The sequence below is a fragment of the Malaclemys terrapin genome, chromosome 3, assembly GCF_027887155.1.
Source record: "Malaclemys terrapin pileata isolate rMalTer1 chromosome 3, rMalTer1.hap1, whole genome shotgun sequence".
In the NCBI taxonomy this organism is placed as follows: domain Eukaryota; kingdom Metazoa; phylum Chordata; order Testudines; family Emydidae; genus Malaclemys; species Malaclemys terrapin.
The window spans coordinates 144,511,742-144,536,408 of NC_071507.1; the positions used below are offsets into that span (position 1 = coordinate 144,511,742).

General features: G+C 39.8%; 1 protein-coding gene across 1 annotated transcript in view; it reads left to right on the plus strand.

Annotated features, from left to right (window-relative positions):
* ME1 (malic enzyme 1) overlaps positions 1-24,667 on the plus strand; it is a 335,701-nt gene that overhangs the window by 287,410 nt on the left and 23,624 nt on the right. The window contains exons 9-10 of the mRNA XM_054021851.1: positions 3,792-3,905; positions 17,939-18,044. Of these exons, the coding sequence (XP_053877826.1) occupies positions 3,792-3,905; positions 17,939-18,044 (220 nt within the window). The remainder of the gene's footprint in view (positions 1-3,791; positions 3,906-17,938; positions 18,045-24,667) is intronic.

Consider the following 24,667-nt stretch of genomic DNA (forward strand, 5'->3'; position numbering starts at 1 on the left):
TACCAGGCTTTATCTTCATTGCCTACAAGACTGGTGTCCCTCCATGTACTCACCAGAGTGGGGCAACATCAACAACAAGGTGACAATTCCATCCAGGACTCTCTCGTAAGGTGGACAAAGGTGGAAAAAGTTTGGTGGGGATCCCTTTCCTCACTCTGACTCCCAAGGCAACCATCATTACTGATGCCTCCCTCTTAGGTACGGGTGCTCATAAGGGTGATCATATGGTACAGGACATCTGGACCCCTCAGCAGTCCAGAATGCATATCAATATACTAGAACTCAGGGCAGTCCATCGAGCCTGCAATGCCTTTATCCTACTAATCCGATCCAAGCACATCCAAATAATGTCAGACAACATGGTTAGTAGTGATCAGACAACTAACATAATGAACAGCAGTGTAAATGGGGTAGAATCTGAGGATAAAATAGGGAACAAACAAGTTAAGAATTACTTTGACAAGTCAGATGTCTTCAAGTTGTCAGGGCCTGAAGAAATACTTTCTAGAATACTCAAGGAACTGGCTGAAGAGATTTCTGACACACTAGTGATTATCTTTGAGTACTTGTGGAGGACGGGAGAAATCCCAGAGGACTGGAAAAGGGCAAACATACTACCTATTTATAAAAAGGGAAATAAGGACAACCCAGAGAATTATAGACCAGTCAATACCTGGAAAGATAATGGAGCAAATAATCAATCAATCTGTAAGCACCTAAGCAATAATAAGGTGATAAGTAACAGTCAACATGGATTTGCCAAGAACAAATTGTGTCAAACCAACCTAATATCTTAATTTGACAGGGTAATAAGCTTTGTGGATGGAGGGAAGCAGTAGATGTGATATCTCTCTACTTTAGTAAGGCTTTTGATACTGTCTCACCTGACCTTCTCATAAACAAACTAGGGAAATATAGCCTAGAAGAATCTAACATAAGGTGAGTGCACAACTGGTTGGAAAACTATATTCAGAGAGTAGTTATCAATGGTCACAGTGAAGCAGGATGGCATATCAAGTGGGGGGGCCCTGCAGTGATCTGTCCTGGGTCCAGTTCTATTCAATATCTTTATAAATGATTTGGATAATGGCATAGAGAGGACCCTTATAAAGTTTGAGGATGATACTCAGCTGAGAGGGATTCCAAGTGCTGTGGAGGTTAGGATTAGTAGAATTCAGAATGATCTTGACAAAATGGTCTGAAGTAAACAGGATGAAACTTAATAAGGACAAATGCAAAGTACACCACTTGAGAAGGAACAATCAGTTGCACATGTACAAAATGGGAAATCACTGCCTCGGAAGGAGTACTGTGGAAAAGGATCTGGGGATTATAGTGGATCACAAACTACAGATGAGTCAACAAACATTCTGGAACGTATTTGCAGAAGTGTTAGGAGTGGGCAGCTCCTATGAAGAAATCCAGCGGGCAACCCAATTTCTGATCAGTCTGTGCCTTGCTTAAGTGTCTACCTCAACCACATTCTTTCACTCTACTCAGCACTGATAAGACCTCAACTGGAGTACTGTGTCCAGTTCTGGGCACCACACATTGCTAAAGATGTGGACAAATTGGAGAAAATCCAGAGGAACAGTAACTAAAATGATTAAAGATCTAGAAAACAGGACCTACAAGGAAAGATTGAAAAAACTGGGTTTGTTTAGTTTGTAGAAGAGAAGACTGAGGAGATACACGATAACAGTCTTCAAGTATATAAGAAGTTGTTATAAAGAGGAAGGTGATAATGTGGAATAGTTCTCCTTATACACTGAGGACAGGATAAGAAGCAATGGGCTTAAATTGCAGCAAGGGAGATTTAAGTTAGAAATTAGGAAAAACTTCCTAACTGTCAGGGTAGTCAAGCACTGGAACAAATTACCCAGGGAGGTTGTAGAATCTTGGAATTGGAAGTTTTTGAGAACAGGTTAGACAAACACCTGTGAGGAATGGTCTAGTCTAGATAATATTTAGTCCTCCCTCAGGACAGGGGACTGAACTAGATGACCTACTGAGATCCCTTCCAGTCCTACGTTTCTATGATTATTCTGACTTTAATGGAAAATAAAGCCACTACCAGATCAGATCAGGCCCACATAGAGCATCAGGATCTGCATCTGTAATCTGAATGTATTGGAGACTTTAGAGATGCTTTCAACCTTGATGTACAAAGATCATTCCCCAGCTTTTGCTCCATATTGAGCAAATGGAAGAATCTCTGGTTAAATATTTTTCTGTTTAGCACTGTCATTGTGCTTGGTGCTGTACAAATGCAATGGAAGACACAATCTCTGTCCTTATGAGTTTATTCGAATAAAACTATATATTTCTAAAGCAAAACCCCAAACAATAAACTGTTGTTGGGCAGGAAAAGGGGGCGCCATTTGATTCTCAATGAAATTGCACAGTGAAGAACAAGAAGCAAACTGGTTAGTATTTCTATTGGGTTGATATTCAAAATTATTCCATATTCTATTGGTTATTTTGTGATATAATTCAAAAGAAATATAACTAGAATCCAGTAATAATACATGCATCTGGACAAAGAATTGAAAAATGGAACTTTTTTCCGGGAGAACAGCCAACAGTCTACAATTACAGAATACATGAGTAGTAGATAAGAGAAGATATGCCTTCTTTAATGGGCACTTTTAAGGATGATTTGAAATCCAAATACTAATGAGATTGTACATTACTTAATAAAGTGCAGTATGTGTTGTGTAGGGTCTTGAAATTTAAAACAAAAATAAAGGTTTTCTATAGGAAAATAAAAATCCTACTGCATTCTCAAAGATGTTGGAATAAATGTTAAAACTCATCTTAAAAAAAATCAATGTTAGTATTTATTTTCACTAGTGTCCACAATGTGCAAAGAGCTGTATAAACACAAAAGAAAGCGTGGTCACATCAGTCAAAATTTAACCAGTGTACTGTGGATTCTACAAAATACTATTTAAATTGTTATTCTTTAAAAGGAATTTTGAGTATCGTTTGGGTTTGTTTGTTTGTTTGTTTTATATTAGCTTTGGGTTTATTTTATTTAATGTATTTATTTATATTTATTTTTGCTGTTTAAACTATGTTGTGAAAACCAGATAATCATGTAAGGTTAGTGAATTCTTCTTCAATAATTAATACGTTTGTGCCTGAATGCTACCTAAGCAGAACTGAAACATCTTCTAATCTGAGCTGAACACCTAATAAAGTCTGAATATCTCAAACCCTACTTGAGTTACAGTCTGTACCACATTGTACATACCACATAAGTAATCATCTGCTTCTCCCTGGCTTTCTCCATTGTCTAGATAATACATGTGTTGGATTGCTGTGCTCAGAGACCATATTCACTTCAGTACCACTCCTGCACTCCACTCTATACAAATATATTGGGATGGTTTTAAAAAATTCAATAAACTTATTTTTATTCAAGCCAAACTTTATTGGTGGTGGTAGAGTAGTCACATGGGGTTCTGATTCTCTATCATATTTTATTGTCTAATGTAAAATAGCAGATTCCATTAATTATGTGAGGAGGAGAGGAAGCGTAAACATAATAAAACTCAGCCATGAATCTGACTCTTTGTTTTTTATATGATGTCTATCACCACCATATCTAGCATTGTAAATGATACATTTTCTGATGTTTTTAATTTATGAAAATATCATTGTACAGCTTTAATTGTTACTGAAATTAACAGTTTTAAAGTAATAAAAAAATAGTATCATATGTTGTTGCATTCTCTTTCTTTTCCAGTTTCATATATTAATTTTCTTTTCCCCTGTCTCCTTTTAAGGCTGCCCTTGGGATAGCAAATCTGATTATTATGGCTATGCAAAAAGAAGGGACACCTGAACAAGAGGCCATCAAAAAGATATGGATGGTTGACTCAAAAGGATTAATAGTTAAGGTAATACAACATTTTTCATTGCTATAAGTGCAGTGCTAAAATTATTCTCATCATTCTGCATCAGCCAGATACAGAAACAGCTTTATGGATATGATGAAGCTATTAACTCTCCTTTCTAATACCTACACACTTAATATTTCTAGGTATAGGTCTGTCACATTCTGATCAGTTCGAAGGTGCAATCCAGACCAGTAAGGGATGTGTTACTGTCTGCCCTGTAACCCTGGGTGTTTCACAGTGCTTTTCTTCTGTAGCTCCCAACCTGGGCCGCTCACAAGCAGCCTACCAGCATGCAGGTCACACCCTAAGTGTTTGTGTGCTAGACAGCCCAGGTTCAGCAGCTCTGACACTAGCAGCGTTTCTACAGCTCCATAGCTCTGTGCTGGCTTCTCTCAGCCTTGGTTACTACTAGCAGAGTGACCCCCAACACACTCCCAGCCCTGAATTTTCCCAAAACTATGCCTTCTGCAATGTCCAGCCCGCTCCTGGACAGTTCAGAGAAGTCATATGGTTAATTTGTTCCTCTAAAGACACAAATACAGATCACAGCTTATTAACTTAACTGGGATGAATACACCCTTCCCTTTAAACACCGCTCTGAGTTGGTTCATAATAAAATAAAACAAACATGTTAACAATAGGACATAGGTTAAGTGATGCTAAGTAAAAGAAATAAAGGGTTACACGGAAATAAAAGTGAAAACATGCTTTTAAAAGTCTAAAAATAAATTTAGCTAGTTACAGGCCTTGTTCTAGATGTGCTACCAGTCATTCTCCTTCCCAGCCATGGCTGACTTTCTCTCAGTCAGGACCTTCCACAAAGGTAGAGGGTGCTGGTTTCCCTTTTCTTCTTAGGTGAAAGATCTTTGCCTAAGCTGGTTTCTCACCTATATTTGGTTCATAGACTTCAACACCTCTCCACACCTCTCCCTTGCTTGAAGGACCCATCTTTCTCAGCTTGCAGGAACTCTGGACTCTTGTGTCTGTCTAGTGATGAATGCCAAAGTTGGCTTCTGTCTTTTCTTACATCTTCCAACGGTCAATTAACTTGTGTCAAGAGGCAGGATAACCTCATGCTCGTTTTCCGTTCTTGTGGGCATCCCATCCCCCTGTACAATTTCTATGTAAATGGGGCTTTCATTGTTTCTGATCCCACCATGCTTACTTTACATTGGAGACAGTTAGATAGCTGTGACAGTTCCTCCTGCATGGGTAGACTGTACAGCCTAATATCCAGGAGTATCTATAATTCCTGACGTAGTGTTAGTACATACATTTCACAGTGATATTAATTACCAGTGTCATTAGTTTTCAGAAAAGACCTCATTCTCTATACTTTTATAAAGCAGTAATATTGTATACAATCAGTTGATTCAGTTGCTTAACAGGTGAGGTTCAGCTCCCTGTCTTGATAGAACAGTAAACATTTGATATGTATTCTTCCGAGGTTACCCTCAAAGTAAAGTTTATTCAAGCTGTGAGGAAGGTGACATGGAGTCTGGTGGTAAAGGAAGCTTCATGCTCTTTCTTCTCCCACTTGTTAGCTAATAGGTTTATTTATCCAATGTGTAAAAATAGATTTTCATTGTCTTTGCCTGACCATCAGGCTGGTCAGAGAATCTAATGTACATTCCTTTGTCTAAGCAGGCCTGTTTACCAACTCCCCATGACATGCCTGGCTTGAACAGATTTTAATAATCATTCCAGCATATGTCCATTATTCTTAATACCCACCACTCACTTACATCACTGAAGGCTATTAATGATCAGTAAGTTATTAGTTTTCAAATTATATCTCCCAAGGCATTTTTCCACGCCATCCTCCAGATCATTAATGAAGACATTGAACAAAACCGGCCCCAGGACCAACTCTTGGGGCACTCCACTTGATACCAGCTGCCAACTAGACATGGAGCCACTGATCACTACCTGTTGAGCCTGATGATCTAGCCAGATTTCTATCCACCTTATAGTCCATTCATCCAGTCCATGCTTCTTTAACTTGTTGGCAAGAATACCGTGGGAGACCGTATCAAAAGCTTTGCTAAAGTCAAGGAATAACATATCCACTGCTTTCCCCTCATCCACAGAGCCAGTTATCTCATCATAGAAGACAATTAGGTTAGTCAGGCATGACTTGCTCTTGGTGAATCCATGCTGACTGTTCCTGATCACTTTCCTCTCCTCGAAGTGCTTCAAAAATTTATTCCTTGAGGACCTGCTCCATGATTTTTCCAGGGACTGAGGTGAGGCTGACTGGCCTGTAGTTTCCTGAATCCTCCTCCTTCCCTTTTTTAAAATTCCAGCCATTGGATCATGTTATACCTTTCTCTGATAGACTGAAGAGCCCATTATTAAATATTTGTTCCCCGTGTAGGTACTTATAGACTATAATAATTCACTCCTTAGTCTTCTCTTTCTTACAATGAATAGATTGTGCTCTTTTAGTCTGTCGTGATAAGCCATGTTTTCTAATCCTTTAATCGTTCTCTTGGCTCGTCTCTGAACTCTCTCCAATTTATCAACATCCCTCTTCAGTTGTGGACACCAGGCCTGGAAACAGTATTCTAACAGCAGTTGCACTAGAGACAAATACAGAAGTAAAATAATTTCTCTACTTCTACTCAAGATTCCCTTGTTTATGCATCCCAGGATCATAGTAGCTCTTTTGGCCGCAGTGTCACACTGGAAGCTTATGTTCAGCTGATTATACTCCACCACCACTCCAAAATCTTTTTCAGAGTCACTGCTTCCCAGGATAAAGTCCCCCAACATGTAAGTATGGCCAAAGTCTTTGTTTCCAGATATATACATTTACATTTATATATATTAAAATGCATACTCTTTGCTTGCGCCCAAGCAATCTAGATCGCTCTAAATCAGTGATCCGTCCTCTTCATTATTTACCACGCCCTTAATTTTTGTGTCATTTTGTATCAGTGATGATTTCATGTTTTCTTCCAGGTTATTGATAAAGATGTTAAATAGCGTAGGGCGAAGAACCAATTTGCCTTACAGAAATCTAAGAATATTATGTCAACACTATTGCCTTTATCAACCAAACATGTAGTCATATAAAAAAAGATATCAAGATATCTAACCCCATAGCAAGTTAACCCATCAAAAACAAACATACAGAGGCATTCACCATATTCATAAAAAATACTGATATTTCCTAGTTTGTCAAACTCTCCTTCTTAATAATCATTGTACATATCTATTTATCACATATTTATTTTTGTGGTGCTTTATGTATACAGTATATAAGCATCTTATATAAATTAAGCCTCACACCACTGGATTCTCTGGTCTAGATAAGTTGGGTTTGGAACAGGACCAGAGGGGACATGGAGGTAAGTGGCTTTATATTAGCTTTGTGGTTTCTTGATTCTGGGACCAGATGAGTGCCAGTTCTGTCCCTAGTGTAAGCTAGAGCATTCTGAGGGCTACTCTAATTTATTCCTAGCTGCCAGTGGCCTCAAGGAGCCATTCTAGCAATGATTATTAAGAAGAAACTACAGCTTGGAAATGCTCTGACCATGGTCCCTTTTCCCTGGTTACATAAAGCTACTATGCTATTCAGGGATACTACAAAGTGGGAACTCCCAGGTGGCCAGATCCACCATAATAGGTCCAACTATCAGGCCCCAAATTGGGAGCATTTGTATGGCTTACCTCCTATTTTTAACATCACTCTCAATATGTCAGTTTTACAGTCTGGAGTCCTGTTTTTACAGCTGTTGTCTATGGGGTCTCTAAGGGTTCTCTTCATAAGCCAATTTTGTTTTGTTTATCTGAGCTTCCGCTTGGTTCTGTAATCTGGCAACATGGGATAAGTTTCCATTTCTGTGCCAATGATGATGTAAATTTATTTTAAATTTGATACCAAAAATTCTTTGAATATATTTTCCTTGTCATGCTGTTTGTCAGCATTTGCATGTCTAAAAATTGGTTTTCTACTAAGATTGGGAATACAGAACTGTTTTTGACAGGCTCTCAACATTAGCTTCTGAATTCTCCTATTTCATTTTTCTTACAGTATTTTGTTTGCCATCCAAGATAGTAAGGTGCCTTGGTATTGTACTATGTCTGTAACTTACTATTAATAACCAAATATAATAATGGTAATATATATTTATAATTTAAATATCAGTATTTGCTCAGGCTAGTCTTCTGACATTGTCAAGACCCACATATATGCATATCTGCTTCGGAGAACCTTGCTGTTTTTCATCTGTCTTCCTCATCTGCTGATAAACACAGTCCACGTTGTAATTCACATGTTGGTCTTATAAGTAATAAAGCATTTAGCTCATACACCTCTACCCCAATATAACGCTGTTCTTGGGAGCCAAAAAATCTTGCCGCGTTATATCGAACTTGCTTTGATCCGCCGGAGTGCGCAGCCCCGCTGCCCCGGAGTATTACTTTTCCACATTATATCCGAATTCGTGTTATATTGGGTCGCATTATATCAGGGTAGAGGTGTATTACCTTGTTACTAAGATACTGCATTGGCTTCTAATCAAGCAGCATATTGATTTTCAGGTTGCATTGTTTGCTTTTTTATGATTTGGAGTCAAACTGTCTAACTGGACAGTTACTCGAAAGATGAGTTAAGTAAGGTTAAAACTATGACAAAAAATCAATAAAAGGAACAAACTTCTAAGTTGAGGTGGGCATCTTCCATCAGACCTCACTGTTTTTAGATATTAGTGTGTTGATTCTCAAAATATCAGAATTCTTGACAAGGTATGTCATACGCTCCATTCTTTAACCACAGCGAGTCTAACTTATGGATACTGTCAGGGCTGGCCTTACCATGAGGTAAACTGAGGCGGCCGCCTCAGGTGCCAGACTGGGGGGGGCGTGCCACTAGGACCCAGAGTGTAGAAAATTGTGTTTGCTGCTGGTGCATATGTATTCTCTCTGTTCTAGATGCACAGAGATGGTGGAAGCTGTGCTGGAGGAAGGAGGGCACAAGAGACATAACAGGCAGACAGGAGAAAGTCAGAGGGAGTAACAGAAAGCAGCAGGAGCTGCAGGGAGAGAGAGGGGGAGCCTCTTATGTACCTCTCTAGCACCCACAGGAGCCTGGACTGATTAACACCAGCTTCTCAGGGAGCTTCCTGTTTCCTGCTGCTTCCCTGAACCCATTGAGAATAGGCAGTCAACTGAAGTAGTAGGAGCCAGTTAGTCCCTTAAGACACTGATATCTTCCCTCACTCAGGCCCTGCTACCAGCCTGCTTATTTGTCCCCTTCAATTGAGTGTTGAGAGCTGCACAGAACAGCAGTCATGAGTGAAAGAAGAAAACGCCCCTCTGGGGCAGCATTCAGAAAAAGAAAGAAAGCAGAGGAAGCTTTTCTATCTAAGCAGGAAGGAGCTCTCCTGAGATACATAGACACAAATGTTCACGGTGAGCCTTCCGGCCCCAGTGAGGATGTGAGTGGTGAGGAGATGCCTGATCTTCCAGTTAGAGTGTAGGTGACCTGGCAGCTACTGCAGCATCCATATCTCCATCTCAAATGGATGTAACCATGCACATTCCTGAAGAAAAGTGTAGATCAGAGAAGAGTGTGGTGGAGGTGCAAGAAACAACTGCTGCTGAGTTTAGTTCCTTAAGTCTAGATGATCCAGGACTGTGGATCCACTTGAGCGGTAGCCTGAGGGATTTCCTTGTACTGCATGGGCCACAGCAAGTGAAAAACTTCATGTTCCCCAAAGACAATGAAAATAGAAGTTTCCATCCAACACATTACGGGCGTGAAATCCCCGATGGTGACAAAGTGGAGAGGCCATGGTTTATGTATTCAAAAACCCAGAATGCTGCATACTGTTTTTGTTGCAAACTCTTCCAGTCTAATGTTCCAGCCACATTTGGGTTCTACAGGAACAAAGGACTGGAAAAATCTGGCTAGAAATCTGGCATGCCATGAGAAGTCAGCAAATCACCAGAGAGCATTCCATAGGTGGAAAGCGCTTGAGATGAGACTAAGGTTAAAGGCCATCACAGATGATCAGCATCAAGAGAAGATTACATCAGAGTCTCTTTACTGGCAAAATGTTCTGAAAAGGCTCATTGCCATTGTGAGAATGCTTGCTACCCAAAACCTAGCACTGCGTGGCACTTCAGATCAGCTGTATGTGCCAAACAATGGAAACTTCCTTAAAATTGTGCTGAGTTTGATGCTGTACTCCAGCAGCATCTAAGAACAGTCACCACCCAAGAAATGTACACATACCACTATCTTGGAAAAACAATTCAAAATGAGATCATACAGTTACTGGCAACAAAAGTCAAACAGAAGATTGTGGCAGATCTGAAGTCAGCAAGATATTACTCTGTTATTCTGGACTGCACACCTGAAATCAGCCATATGAAACAAATGAATTTAATGGTGTGTTTTGTAACAACAGAACTTAGTGAAAATGTTCCTGCAGTGGTGACTGTCAGAGAGTATTTTCTAGAATTTATTGACATTGATGATACTACAGGAGCTGGTATGACAAATGTGCTTCTTAAAAAGCTGGGAATTGCGATAGCTGACATGAGAGGTCAGGGCTATGATAATGATGCCAACGTGAGAGGAAAGAACAGAGGAGTGCAGACACGGATCCAAGAGTTAAACCCTTGAGCTTTTTTTGTTCCATGCAGTTCTCATTCATTGAAATTGGTGGTCAGTGATGCAGCATCAGCTTCTAGTGAGGCTGCTGAATTTTTTAATGTAATTCAAAGCATCTATGTATTTTTCTCTGCATCAACTCATCAATGGCAAATTTTGAAGCAACATCTGGGAACATCCTCTCTGACACTGAAACCACTGAGTGCCAAACGATGGGAAAGTTGAGTGGAGGTGATAAAGCCTATCAAACACCAAATTGGGAAGATAAATGATGCCATAGTTGCCATTATGGAGGATAATGCTATGACAGAAACTGTTCGTGGGAGAACAGTGGCAGAGGGAAATGGAATCACCAGAAACATACATAACTTCAAATTTCTGTGTGGCTTAGTGTTGTGGCATGACATACTGTTTGAAATAAATGTTGTAAGCAAGAGAATCCCAAATTGTTGACCTTGATACATCTGGAGTGATGGAACAATTGGACAAAGCAAAGTCATACCTACAGTCTTAACGGTCAGATGAGGGATTTCACAACGTTCTGAACAGTGCACAGAAGTTGGGAGAGGAACTTCACACTGAAGCTATTTTCCCACCATTCAAGACTACAAGAGTCACCGACGAAGACATTTTGATTACGAGGCCTGGGATGATCCCATAAGAGACACCAAACAACAATTCAAAGTTGAATTATTTAACCAGATGCTAGTCTGTGCAATATAGTCAGTTGAAGAACGTTTCATGCAGCTCAAGGAACATAGCAGTATATTTGGGATGTTGTATGATATTCCAAAACCACTCACTATATTTGAAGACGACCTATACCAGCAATGCAGGGCACTAGAGACAGTGTTGATACATGATGACATGCGCGATATTGATGCGAGTGATTTAGGGGATGAACTGAAAGCCCTTTCAAGATATATTTCAGCAGGATCAACTCCAAAGGCTGGTCTGGAATATATGTGCACAAATAAGATGACCACCCTCTTTCCAAATGCTTTTGTTGCTCTGCGCATACTTCTAATGCTTCCTGTAACAGTTGCCAGTGGAGAATGCAGCTTCTCCAAGCTGAAGTTAATAAAAATACATCTACACTCCACAATGAGACAGGAGAGGCTAGTTGGTCTTGCAACCATCTCAATAGAGCATGAGCTGGCCCAGACTGTGGACCTTCAGGAAGCAGTTCAAATCTTTGCAACCAAGAAGGCATGGAAAGCACCACTTTGATTATTCAAACTGATAAAAATGCCAGTGTTTACTATGCAGACAAGAAAAGTTACATTTGCTGTTCAGGTGTTTGAAAGTTAAGTGTTAATTAAAATTTTTGAATAAGGCATTTTAAGTTTAGTTCTCCTTTTTGGGGGTAAGTAGAAGAACAGTACCATGAGAGGAGTAGAACAGAAAGAAGGCAGAATTGAGACCTTTCAAAGTTCTGGCCCAAGCAAGCGGTCATGGGGGCATAATTTGAGTTCTCCGCCTTAGGTGCCAAAATGTTGTGGGCCGGCCCTGGATACTGTGATAGCCTTAACTAAGAATTTCTTTGTTTTTATTGTCTCAACCTTCACATAACTTAATATTTTTGTAATTAAGCCATTCTTTAATTATTTTCATTATTCTTTAATTGCTAAGGAAAATGGTGTGAGAGATCAAATGTTGTCTGCCCAGATTTATTCCTTTTGTGAAGTATTAGTGGCTCTGAAACATCACCTTTTTCTGACAGAGCAGTTCTGTCAAGCTCAAAGAAACTGATATCTGGCCTTGAAGAGCAAAGTTTGTTTAGGAAAGCTGGCAGTGGCTGTACTCCACCTGAACTCTCCAGCTAGAGGCTGCTTTTTTCCTCCTATTGGATGGTCCTGTCTTTGGCCAGCTGATTATTTTACTTCCTCCTCCCTCCCCATCTTAACAGCAGTAGAGGTGCCAAGTTGGGAGCCCACTCTTTGGTCCATTGGCTTTGGTGTCCAGACATGTCTTTTTTAGATTATAAATCTTTCAGACAAGACTGTCATTTACTATACATTTGTACAGTGCCCAGCACAATGGACCCTAATCCGGTTGAGGCCGGTAGGTTCTACCCCTATATAAATGTTACATAACAACATAGTAGCACATCCCGATATGAGTGCCTGAAAAGTGTCCTCTCTAAGTTTCAAGTGTGAAAGTCCTCTCTATTGTTAATGGGATGCAGCACTGAGTCACGGGTTCAAAACTTGGAATATTCCATGTATATCTTAATATAATGAATGTTTAATAATAGTGAAGGATAAAGGCAGAAGATTAGCAACTAGACTAAAGTCTATAAAGGTCATTGTTCAGTGTTCTCCAGGGAAACAGCATCTTCATTACTGAGGAACTATCCAGTTGAGGGGTCAATAGAGGAGGGTTTGGAACAAACTGATAAATTAAATAGTGATAAGTCACCAGGACCAGATGGTATTCACCCAGGAGTTCTGAAGGAACTCAAAAGTAAAATTTCAGAACCACTAAGGGCATGTCTTCACTACCCGCCGGATTGGCGGGTAGCAATCGATCTATTGGGGATCGACTTATCGCATCTAGTGAAGACGCGATAAAATCGATCCCCGATGGCTCTGCCGTCGACTCCGGAAATCCACCGCGGCAAGAGGCGGAAGCGGAGTCGACGGCGGCGCAGCAGCGGTCGACTCGCCACCGTCCTCACAGCCAGGTAAGTCAACCTAAAATACGCAACTTCAGCTACGCTATTCACGTAGCTGAAGTTGCGTATTTTAGGTCGATCCCCCCACACACACACTGTAGTGTAGACCTAGCCTATGTGTGGTATGTAACAGATCACTTAAATCAGCTTCTGTACCAGATGACTGGAGGATAGCTAATGTGACACCAATTTTTAAAAAAGATTCCAGAGGTGATCCTGGCAATTACAGGTTGGTAAGCCTATCTTCAGTACCAGGCAAATTGGTTGAAACTATAGTAAAGAGCAGAATTATCGGACATATAGATGAACACAGTTTGTTGGGGAAAAGTCAACACAGCTTTTGTAAAGGGAAATCATGCCTCACCAATCTATTAGAATACTTTGAGGGGGTCAACAAACATGTGGACAAGAATGATCCATGGACATAGTGTACTTGGACTTTCAGAAAGCCTTTGACAAGAGGAAGAAAGGAGAGCAGCAGAGTACAGACCCTAGACTTCAGAAAAGCAGACTTTGACTCCCTCAGGGAACTGATGGGCAGGATCCCTTAGGAGGCTAATATGAGGGGGAAAGGAGTCTAGGAGAGCTGGCTGTATTTTAAAGAAGCGTTATTGAGGGTGCAGGAACAAACCATCCCGATGTGCAGAAAGAATAGCAAATATAGCAGGCGACAGCTTGGCTTAACAGACAAAGATTCAGTGAGCTTAAACACAAAAAGAAAGTTTACAAGAAGTGGAAACTTGGACAGATGACTAGGGAAGAGTATAAAAATATTGCTTGAGCATGCAGGGGTGTAATCAAGAAGGCCAAAGCACAATTGGAGTTGCAGCTAGCAAGGGATGTGAAGGGTAACAAAAAGGGTTTCTACAAGTATGTCAGCAACAAGAAGGTCAGGGAAAGTGTGGGACCCTTACTGAATGGGGGAGGCAACCTAGTGACAGATTATATGGAAAAAGCTAAAGTACTCAATGCTTTTTTTTTGCCTTGGTCTTCACAGACAAGGTCAGCTCCCAGACTGCTGCACTGGGCAGCACAGTATGGGGAGGAGGTGAGCAGCCCTCAGTGGTGAAAAAACAGGTTAAGGACTATTTAGAAAATCTGGGCATGGGGCTGGATGCAATGCATCCGAGGGTGCTGTGGGAATTGGCTGATGTGATTGCAGAGCCATTGCCCATTATCTTTGAAAACTCGTGGCGAGCAGGGGAGGTCCCTCTATTCGGCACTGGCGAGGCCACATCTGGAGTATTGCGTACAGTTTTGGCCTCCCCACTACAGAAAGGATGTGGACAAATTGGAGAGAGTCCAGCGGAGAGGAATGAAAATTATTGGGGACTGGGGCAAATGACTTATAAGGAGAGGCTCAGGGAACTGGGCTTACTTAATTTGCAGAAGAGAAGAGTGACAGGGTGTTACCGGAAGATTTGAACCTAACTATCTTTTTAATTTGCCTATTCTGGTATTAAAGGTTGTGGCCTGCCCTACAGATTTTCCAGAGAAAAGCCGCTAACCATGGCCAGCTAACTTCCCCCTGAAGGATATGGATACAGCCCTCCAATCAAGAATAGGCAGCAAGCAGTAAATTCTTCAAGAACAAAAATATAATTTATTTAGAAGTGAAGGATTACAATAAAAAAGGAACAGAGGGTCCTGTGGCACCTTTAAGACTAACAGAACTATTGGAGCATAAGCTTTCGTGGGTGAATGCCCACTTCATCAGACGCAATTCATCTTGCATCTGATGAAGTGGGCATTCACCCACGAAAGCTTATGCTACAATACTTCTGTTAGTTTTAAAGGTGCCACAGGACCCTCTGTTCCTTTTTACAGATTCAGACTAACACGGCTACCCCTCTGATAATAAAAAAGGAGAGAGAGACATAAAAATAAAATAAACAGTAAAGGTTACAGATACAATGTAAAGGAAGCAGTGCGATAAATAAAAACACAACATAGAAATAACAATTCCACTTAACTCTATAACATACAATAATCTAACAATATAATCACTTATTTTATACTCTGTAACAATATAACAATCAAGCATATAATATAAACATGTAACAATACATCGATTAACTCTAACATCCAGTAAGTGCTGGCCTTACGGTTACTGAACGTGTAGGGGGAATCTCACTCAAACCATAGGCATCCAGCCTTATTTACATTTGAAACCCATATGCCCCAGGATGTTAAATAGAAAAATTTAAGACTTACAGAGGCTTTTATAAATCCCTCTGACTCGTCACCGGAAAAGTCCTTCTGCTCTGTCAATTTTAGTGAGCGACGTTTGGGAGCGTTGTCTGATGATGGGTTATGGGCTACTGGCTGCTGGGTTGTCCACTGCTGCCTCCTCCTGAGATATAGTATCTCCTCAGGTAAGAGAGACAGAAGCCCGTTGGTTGTTGCTGCTGGCCAGGTGCCAGAAACAGTCATTGCCAAGGCAACCCTGGAACCCTAGGTGGGCTGCTGCTGTTGCTGTAACAGCCACTGGTTTTCAAGCAGCTCTTCCTTTGCTGGATTTCAATGTAGCTTCTCAGGTGGCTTCTCTTGCGCAGGTGTCATCTGGTAGGTGTCCAGCAGCATTCCACTCTCTTGCTGGTCCCTATCCTTACAAAGTTTTAGCCTGCTGGTTGTGGCCTTTATACGCAATTCCAGTTCATTAGCTATTAATTTATTATCGTAATTCAGCCAATCATCTTTTAGGGATTTGCGTATGTTAATTAATGTCACGTGTACCAACATGTGACACTCAAGCTCAGCCAATCAGGTTCCAGAGATTAGCACATGGTAATTACCAATTAGTCCTCAAAAACACATTTGTAGACTGCAGTGACATCTGCTGGAGAATTTAAAAACAGCAATCTTCAAAGTCTCATTGACTGTGCACTAGCTTCATCATGGACATGCCAAAAGTGGCGAATTTTACTGCACCTGTGAGAGGCGGTGGATTTTATATTTTACCCAAAAAGGAAATCAGGTGCATGTATCTCAGTATTTCTGTGATAGTAATTCTAAGAACATACTTAAATCCCATATAAGCACATAAGGACATAACCCTCTCCACTTAAAACACTGTATTTCAGTCATTTAAGAAATCTGTAGAAGTGGATAAATCTGTGAAAATTCCCTATAATCAAGGGTGAGAGAAGAGAAACTGGTATCCTGTAAACCAAAGCAGCTCAGTCAGTTCTAACCACATGACAGACCTGCACAACTTCTTGTGGTCTCCCCTGGAACCATTTCCTCCTGCTGCAGATGAAAAATGGCCTTCTATTATGTTTGCCAAGTCTTGTGGTTACTGTCCAAAGAGGAGGAGGAGCAGAGTACGTGCAGTGATGTAATTTGCACCAAACCACAGCCTTTTTGTGTAAAACATTAAAGCAATTTTTTCTTAAAAATAAAAAACCCAAAAATATAGTTTTTGAAAAGTAGAACGAATCCACTGTTAGATCCAGTTTTAAAATACATGAGCCAAATTTGTCCTTGGTGAAACTCCTTAAGCTTCAATGGAGTTACACCAAGGATGATTTTATCTCAATAATTGTTACTGACTTGGAAAGATGAAGGAAATTTTCCTCTATTGAGACCGGCAATGCCTGGTTGGAAAAGACATCAGCATCAGTAATATAGTATCCAATTGAGCATGTCTTCAAGGTTCTCTCAAGCATTTCCATTTTAAACTGCTCAGGTGAAATTTTTAGAAATAAGTGCTTAAGGATAGTGTTTTCTCCAGATTTAGACACCTCAACAAGTGGTCTGAGAAGTCCTGAGACCCCAGCAGCTCCCATTGATTTCAAACTATAGCTATAAGCCAAGTAAGCTGTACCAGTCAAATCACAGCCTGTCGCGCTTTTGCCTGTCTACGTTAGGGCTTTCACTTGGTGCAGTTCGACTGGTAGCTGGACAGAGATAGCTGAAATCCCTAATGTACACAAGGCCTCAGATGAAAGCTTAATTGACTTACAACTAACATAAGTCATTTTTGTTACTGGAAAAATGTTTTCATTGGTGCCTGGTTAGAGATGTTTAACCCAAGTTATTAAAAAAACTAAAATTTTGCATACTCCATATTTTAGATGACTCCTGATCTTTTACACAAGAAAATACTTGAAGCTTCTAAGAGAGAATGTTTTTGTTTGAATAATACTTATGGAAAATGCATAGTCCACAGTATCATTAATTAGTCCTATACCATGGTTTTTATAAACAAATACATTCTGAGCCAATAGAATGTCACTAAAGATAACTAAACTCTGTTATCATTAGGTCAGATTTTTTATTATTAAACCAATTTTCAAAGTATCAAAATTCAGCTACTTAAAATTGTACAAGGTTACAATATTACATGAATTATTTGTTTCTTTTAAACTGTGTACAATTGTTCAGCTTTTAGTAAAATTATAAAGCAAATGTAGTGCATGATTTTTGACAATTTGTGAGTAGTTAATGTTATGGTGCAGTGAAATTGTCAGTTTTTAAAATGTTCACATTCCAGGTATTTACATTTGGACAAATGGATTTGTTGTCCTTATAAGAGCATGATGCAATGTACAATTTTTAAGAAATTTTCTAACATTTTGTTATTTGCTAATACAAGTGCCATACACTAAACATAACAGCGATAATTAATTACCAGAATATCTCTTTTTGAGGTGTGTATCAGTTTGCACAGGGAATATCATGGTCCTGGCACATTTTTAATAAATGCATTTTTTGCTTTTGTTCACTTAGGAGCGTTCCTCATTAACAACTGAGAAAGAAAGATTTGCCCATAAACATGATGAAATGAAAAATCTGGAAGATATCGTTAGAGCTATAAAACCAACTGTACTCATAGGTAATTATTTATTCAAATGATATATTTTAAGGAGTGAGACTTCGTTTTAGTTTGTATACACTATGAATATCATATAAAGGGAAGATTATGAGCTCTTCTGAACAGATAATTAAGTATTTGGAATGTACCTAGCACATTGTGGATGCTACTGCAAATAAACATTAAATAATAAGAAGAATGTGGCAAACATATAACAGTGCTTTCATTCTAAAGCCTACATATTAGTGGTGGAATTATCCATGTTTTCTTGAACTTCTGTTGAGGAAGCACATCTTCTTCCCAATATTACTTCTGAATTTATGTACTGTACTGTACTATATTATACTATAGTATAAATAACCTCAGAAGTTAGAATGAAGAAATTGGAGCATACATACATGTATGACAGTATAGTCACCTGCATTCTCCATCTGATTATATAGATTTCTGGTGTCATATTTGGGTTCTGATCCTGCAGTCTTTGTTTAGGCAAGACTGTCATTGACTTTAAAAGAACTGCAGGATCTTGATCTCAGTGAAGTAACTAGCTGAAAGGATGTTTCAATTCTCTATACAGCAGAGTTAAAACAGTTTTCTACTACCTGTTTCAGGAATGAAAAGGCAAATGTTCTTGAATATTTGCAGTATACGTAACCTTTTAAAAATCTATCTATTCACTAAAACTGTTAATCGGTGTTAGAAAGTGTGAACATATCTTACTCTGTGCCAACTACCACAACATTAAAAAAATATTTTGAATTTAGAATACCAATTGAATTACTGTCCTAACCTATATCTTGTAAGCCTTCAACAAAGAGGACTGAATTTTTGAAAGCATTTTCACTGTTTCACTTAGTGATTAATCAAATAAGCAGGACTTGGTTTTCTGAAACATTTTATTTTTTTCACTGATATAGTCAAATGCTGCATAACCATTTCAAAATGCTGTTCCAATTAAAGCTGTGCAAATAACTGATTTTTTTTTGTTTGCTGGCAATTATGAAAATTTGAAAAAAATTGTTTGGGGTTGAACCAAAACAGAAAGTTTTCAAAAATTTTGGCAAATTAAAAAAAAAAAAAAGGACCAAATGAAACATTTAGTTTCAACTAAATCAAAAAGTCTCATTTCAATATTGACTACTTTAAACGTTTCCAGTTGTTTTTTAATAAAATCAAAGGAGGTTTTGAAATGAAGTCATTCCAAACCAAAAAAATCAAATTTTTCATTTTGAAAATGTTGAAATGTTTTGCTTTTTTTTTTTTAAAGGGATATTATTTTTACCATAATAATTTGGTGAAACTGACATGAATTCGCAACACGTTTCAGTTTTGTCAGATCTCCATTTTTCTCCAAAAAAGTTCTATTTGAAAATTTTTACCCAGTTCTAATCCCAATCTGTAAAATAAGATTTGTGAATTCACCCTTATTTTTCTTCAGGCCAATAAAGCAATTGACATGCAAAAGAGAGACACTATATCAACATCCAAGATTGAAACCCAAAATCACATAGTAGACAAAAAGTGTTTAGAGAAAATAAGGCTAAAAAAACAGTTAAATTGAAGATTAGAATAAAAGATCCATGATATGCATCCAGCTAAAAGTATCTGTATGTATTAAATACTAACACGACATGCAGTAAGTATCAGTATATCATTACAATATATGTCCCATTTACCATCTATTCTCTTCTTGACACACACCCAATCTCTCTGGTTGTCCAAGCAGTGACTAAAAGAGCCAGACAACAGCACCCTCATTCTACACCACCTGACAAGAAGGGGGAGCATTTGGACCTTTTGGGGCATAAGGTCTTTTCCTCATCTAGTCTCCAATTCAGGATTTCATACTATAAGGGATTACTAGCCAAACACGACTTCCTGAATTACAGAAAATATGAGGAATTTACTGATAGCCTCTCACAACGGGACTGGACTCGTTTTCAGGTGCTCATTGAGGAAGGGAAGCTGGTAGCCAGAACAGAACTCTAATTGGCAGTGGACGCAGCAGATACCTCCTCAGGCTATAGCTATAGTTATGCATAGGGAATCTTGGCTCCACTCCTCCAGTTTCCCTAGGGAAGCGCAAAACACTACTGAAGATCTTTCCTTCAATGAATCCCATCTTTTTAATCAAAAGACCAATGATGCACTATATACCCTGAAGGACTCTAGAGCCACCTTTCGCTCACTGGATATCTACACTCATGCCCTGAAGCATAAATTCAACTGTCCACCATCCACCCAATGCTACAGGTCCCCCCAATTCTATCCTCAGTGACCTTATGAGCCACCGAGGAAGTGAAAGAAAACCCAGAGATACTGCCTCCCCGGACCTCCTTCACAGGCTTTCACCTCACAGCTACAACCACCAACCAAGAGATATTTTTGAGACTACCTCAAGAGACACCAACCATCTTGCATACCACCTCACAACCCCACTACCTCTTTGGGGGGTCATTTAGCACTCTTCCCCCAAACTTGGAGTGCAAAAACAATGGCCAAATGGGTGCTGAACATCATCCATCATGGCTACACAATTTAATTCATCACACTACCTCCTCCAAAAAAACCCTCCCTATCCCATCTCAGAGACCACTCTCATGATAGCATTTTCACCCAAGAGGTGAATTCCTTACTATAACAGGGCACGGTAGAATGTGTTCCCCAGAATACCAAGGAACATGATTCTATTTGACTTACTTCCTGATACCAAGAAGAAAGGTGGGTGGAGACCAATTCTCAATTTCTGTCATCTCAGTCGCTTCATCCACAAACTCAAGTTTCATATGGTCACATTGGCAGCTATTATCCCATCTCTAGAAAAAGGCATGTGGTTTACAGCTCTTGATATGCAGAATGCTTATTTTTACATTGATATCCATTCGGCCCACAGATACTTCCTAAGATTCATAATTGGCACCCACCATTTCCAGTATAGGGTTCCCCTTTCAGAACAGCCACCACTCCCATAGTCTTCACCAAAGTTTTCTCTGTCGTAGCAGTCTATATCAGCCGTTAGGGGCCCTCGTGTTTCTATATCTCAACAACTGGATTCTAGCTCCACGGTCCAGGCACAAAGCCCAAGCGTCAACCTCCATGTTACTCAGCCTTCTTTTGTCCCTTGGAGTCAGCATCAATGTCGAGAAATTGATCCTAGACTCCACACAATACCTGGACTCTATAGGGATCGCAATCAGTTCAGTCACAGCATGGGCCTACCTGCTGCTGGACAGATTCATCATCAACAATCCTTATGTTCCAACCAGCTAGGCCACGTAGCTTCATGTACATACGTGACTGCCTTTGCTGCCTCCAAACTTGGGCCCAGTCAGTTTACTTACCAAAACATCACACTATGGATAGTCCCCACCAGGGTTCTGTCTTCCCTTCAATGGTGCACAGACCCAACCCATGTATGCGTGCGTAGGAGTTCCCTTCCTGCCCTCCTCACCGGACAAGATGATCATTACCGACACATCTCTCGTAGACTAGGGAGTACACATGGACAATCACATGACAGAGGGAACATGGTCTCCCCGAGAATCCAGGATGCACATCAATATCCTGGAACTATGAGCTGTAAGAAAGGCATACCAATCCTTTCTCCCATTCATCTGTTCCCATCATGTTAGACAACACTACTGCTGCTTTCTACATCAATGAACAGGGAGGAATGGAATTGACCGCTTTATGTGCAGAAGCGGTCAATCTCTGGAATTGGTGCATCAATCACCAGATCCTCTTGTCCGCAGCCTATCATCCAGGGACACAGAATGTGCTCGCAAATTCGCTCAGCTGACATTTTGAGGTCAACCACAAATGGAACTTCATGATGCAGTAGTACACGACATCTTTACACAATGGAGGATTCCGACCAGAGAATTATTCGCTTCGCATATAAGAACATAGGAACGGCCATACTGGGTCAGACCAAAAGTCCATCTAGCCCAGCATCCTGTCTTCCAACAGTGGCCAGTGCCAGGTGCCCCAGAGGGAATGAACAGAACAGGTAATCATCAAGTGATCCATCCCGTGTCGCTCATTCCCAGCTTCTGGCAAACAGAGGCTAGGGACACCATCCCTGCCCATCCTGGCTAATAGCCATTGATGGACCTATCCATGAATTTATCCAGTTCCTTTTTGAACCCAGTCTTGGCCTTCACTTCCACTTCCCACACTCCTTCTTTGTGTGCTATGGATCTGCTATGGATCTATCTGATTCATGGTGGAGAAGGAACTGGAAATGTGATCTGTCTGCCCTGCCTTTTATCACCTCAGACGGAAGCACGAGGTGAGCCAGGGCATATGCATGCACCAACAGACACTACTTTCAAATTCTCCAACTCCAGGTGCATGGTGCGCCTGCGTAAGCCCTTCCGTGGAGTACAGATAGGGACCACACATCTTGAAGAATCTCCAGTTACAGGTAAGTAAGCTACTATTCAGAAACCTCCCAGTTTATTGCACATGGCAGTAGGACATAGAGTGCATCCTATTCTCTCTTCATTGAGATAATATGCATATCAAACAATATATGCCAGCTCTGTTCTATTCTATGTAAAAGTGAAGAGAGAAATTCACGAAGCTGGATTGTGGCTTGTAGCTGGATTCTGCCTTGCATTGAGGATAATGATACATGAGTCTCACTGCTGCAGATGGAGCTGCAGGAGCTAAAGTGCCTCAGGGCCAGTTAGAAAGGCAGTACTGCCAAGGTCTCAATGTGTGGATGAGATGATGGTGTTAGGAGGAGGGATTTAGGTTTATTAGAAACTGAGGAACCTTTTTGGAAAGGAGGAGCCTGCACAGGAAAGATGGACTCTACCTAAACAATAATGGAACCAGATTGCTGGTATGTAAAATTTAAAAGGTCGTAGAGGAGTTTTTAAACTAATGGCTGGGGGAAAGCTGACAGGTGTGGAGGAACACATGGTTCAAACAGACATCCTTTACAGAAAAAATTATTAAAGGGGATACTCTATATCCTAATAAAGGGGAGAGGATAGAAGTTGATAAAGTACAGGTAACTGAAGAGAAACAGACAAAAGAGTCCCATTCAATTACATCACATGAAGGCAGACAACTAAATATTGACAAATTTTATAAGTGCTTGTATACAAATGCTAAAAGTCTATATACTAAGATGGGTGAACTTGATTGCCTGGTATTAAATGATATTGATTTAATAGCTATCAAGAAACTTGGTGGAATGATGATAATAAATGGGACATGGCAATACCAGGGTACAAAATACATACAAATGACAGAGTAGGTCATGCTGCTAGGGTAGTGGCACTATATTTGAAAGACAGCATAGACTCAAATACTGTAAAAGTCTTAAATGAATCAAATTGTATTACAGAATCTCTGTGAATAGAAATTCCATGCATGTATAATAAGTATAGCAGTAGAAATATAGTACCACCCACCTGAGGGAGATTAGAGCAGCTATAAAAACAGAAAACCAATCATAATGAGAGATTCCAACTATTCCCATGTTGACTGGTTACATATCACCTCTGGACCGATGCAGAGAGAAACTTTCTACACACCATTAATAACTGCTTCTTGGAGAAGCTAGTCCTCTAACCCACAACAGGAGAGGCAATTCTTGATTTAGTCCTAAGCACAGAATCTAGTCCAAGAGGTGAATATAGCTGAACCGTTCAATAATAGCAGCCATAATGTAATTAAATTTAACATCCTTCTAAGGGGGAAAATACCAAAGAAGCCCACCACGGTAGCATTTAATTTCAAAACGGGGAAGTACATAAAAATGAAGAAGCTAGTTAAATGGAAATTAAAAGGAATAGTCAAAGGAGTAAATGCATGAAATACCTGCAATCTGCATGGAAACTATTTAAAAACACCATAATAGAAGCTCAAATTAAATGTATGCCCCAAATAATAAAAAACAGCAAGAGGGCCAAAAAAATGCCACCATGGCTAAACAATAGAGGAAAAGAGGCAGTTAGAGACAAGAAATCATCTTTTAAAAGTTTGTAAGTCAAATACTACTGAGGAAAGTAGAAAGAAGCATAAATTCTGGCAAGTCAAGTGCAAGTACAATTAGGCAGACCAAAAAAGAATTTGAAGAGCAACCAGCAAAAGACACGAAAACTAACAGCAAAAAAAAATTTTTTTTTTTTTTAAGTACATTTGAAGCAGGAAACCTACCAGTCAGTGTGGCCACAGGCCACTCAAATTGCTAAAGGAGCTCTCAAGGAATACAAGGCCATCACAGAGAAGCTAAATGAATTATCTGAATAAGTTCACTGCAGAAGCTGTGAGGGACATTCTCACAAGTGAGCCATTCTTTTTAGGTGATAAATCTGAGGAACTGTCCCAGACTGAGGTGTCAATAGAGAAGGTTTTGGAATAAATTGATAAATTAAACAGTAATAAGTCACAAGGCCCAGATGGTATTCACCCAAAAGTACTGAAGGAGCTCAAATATGAAATTGCAGGACTACTCACTATGGTATGTAATCTATTGCTGAAATCCGCCTCTGTACTAGATGACAGGAGGATAGCTAATGTAACACTGATTTTCAAAAAGACTCCAGAGGCAATCGTGGCTATTACATGGTGGTATGCCTAACTTCAGTACCAGGCAAATTGGTTGAAACTATAGTAAAGAACAGAAT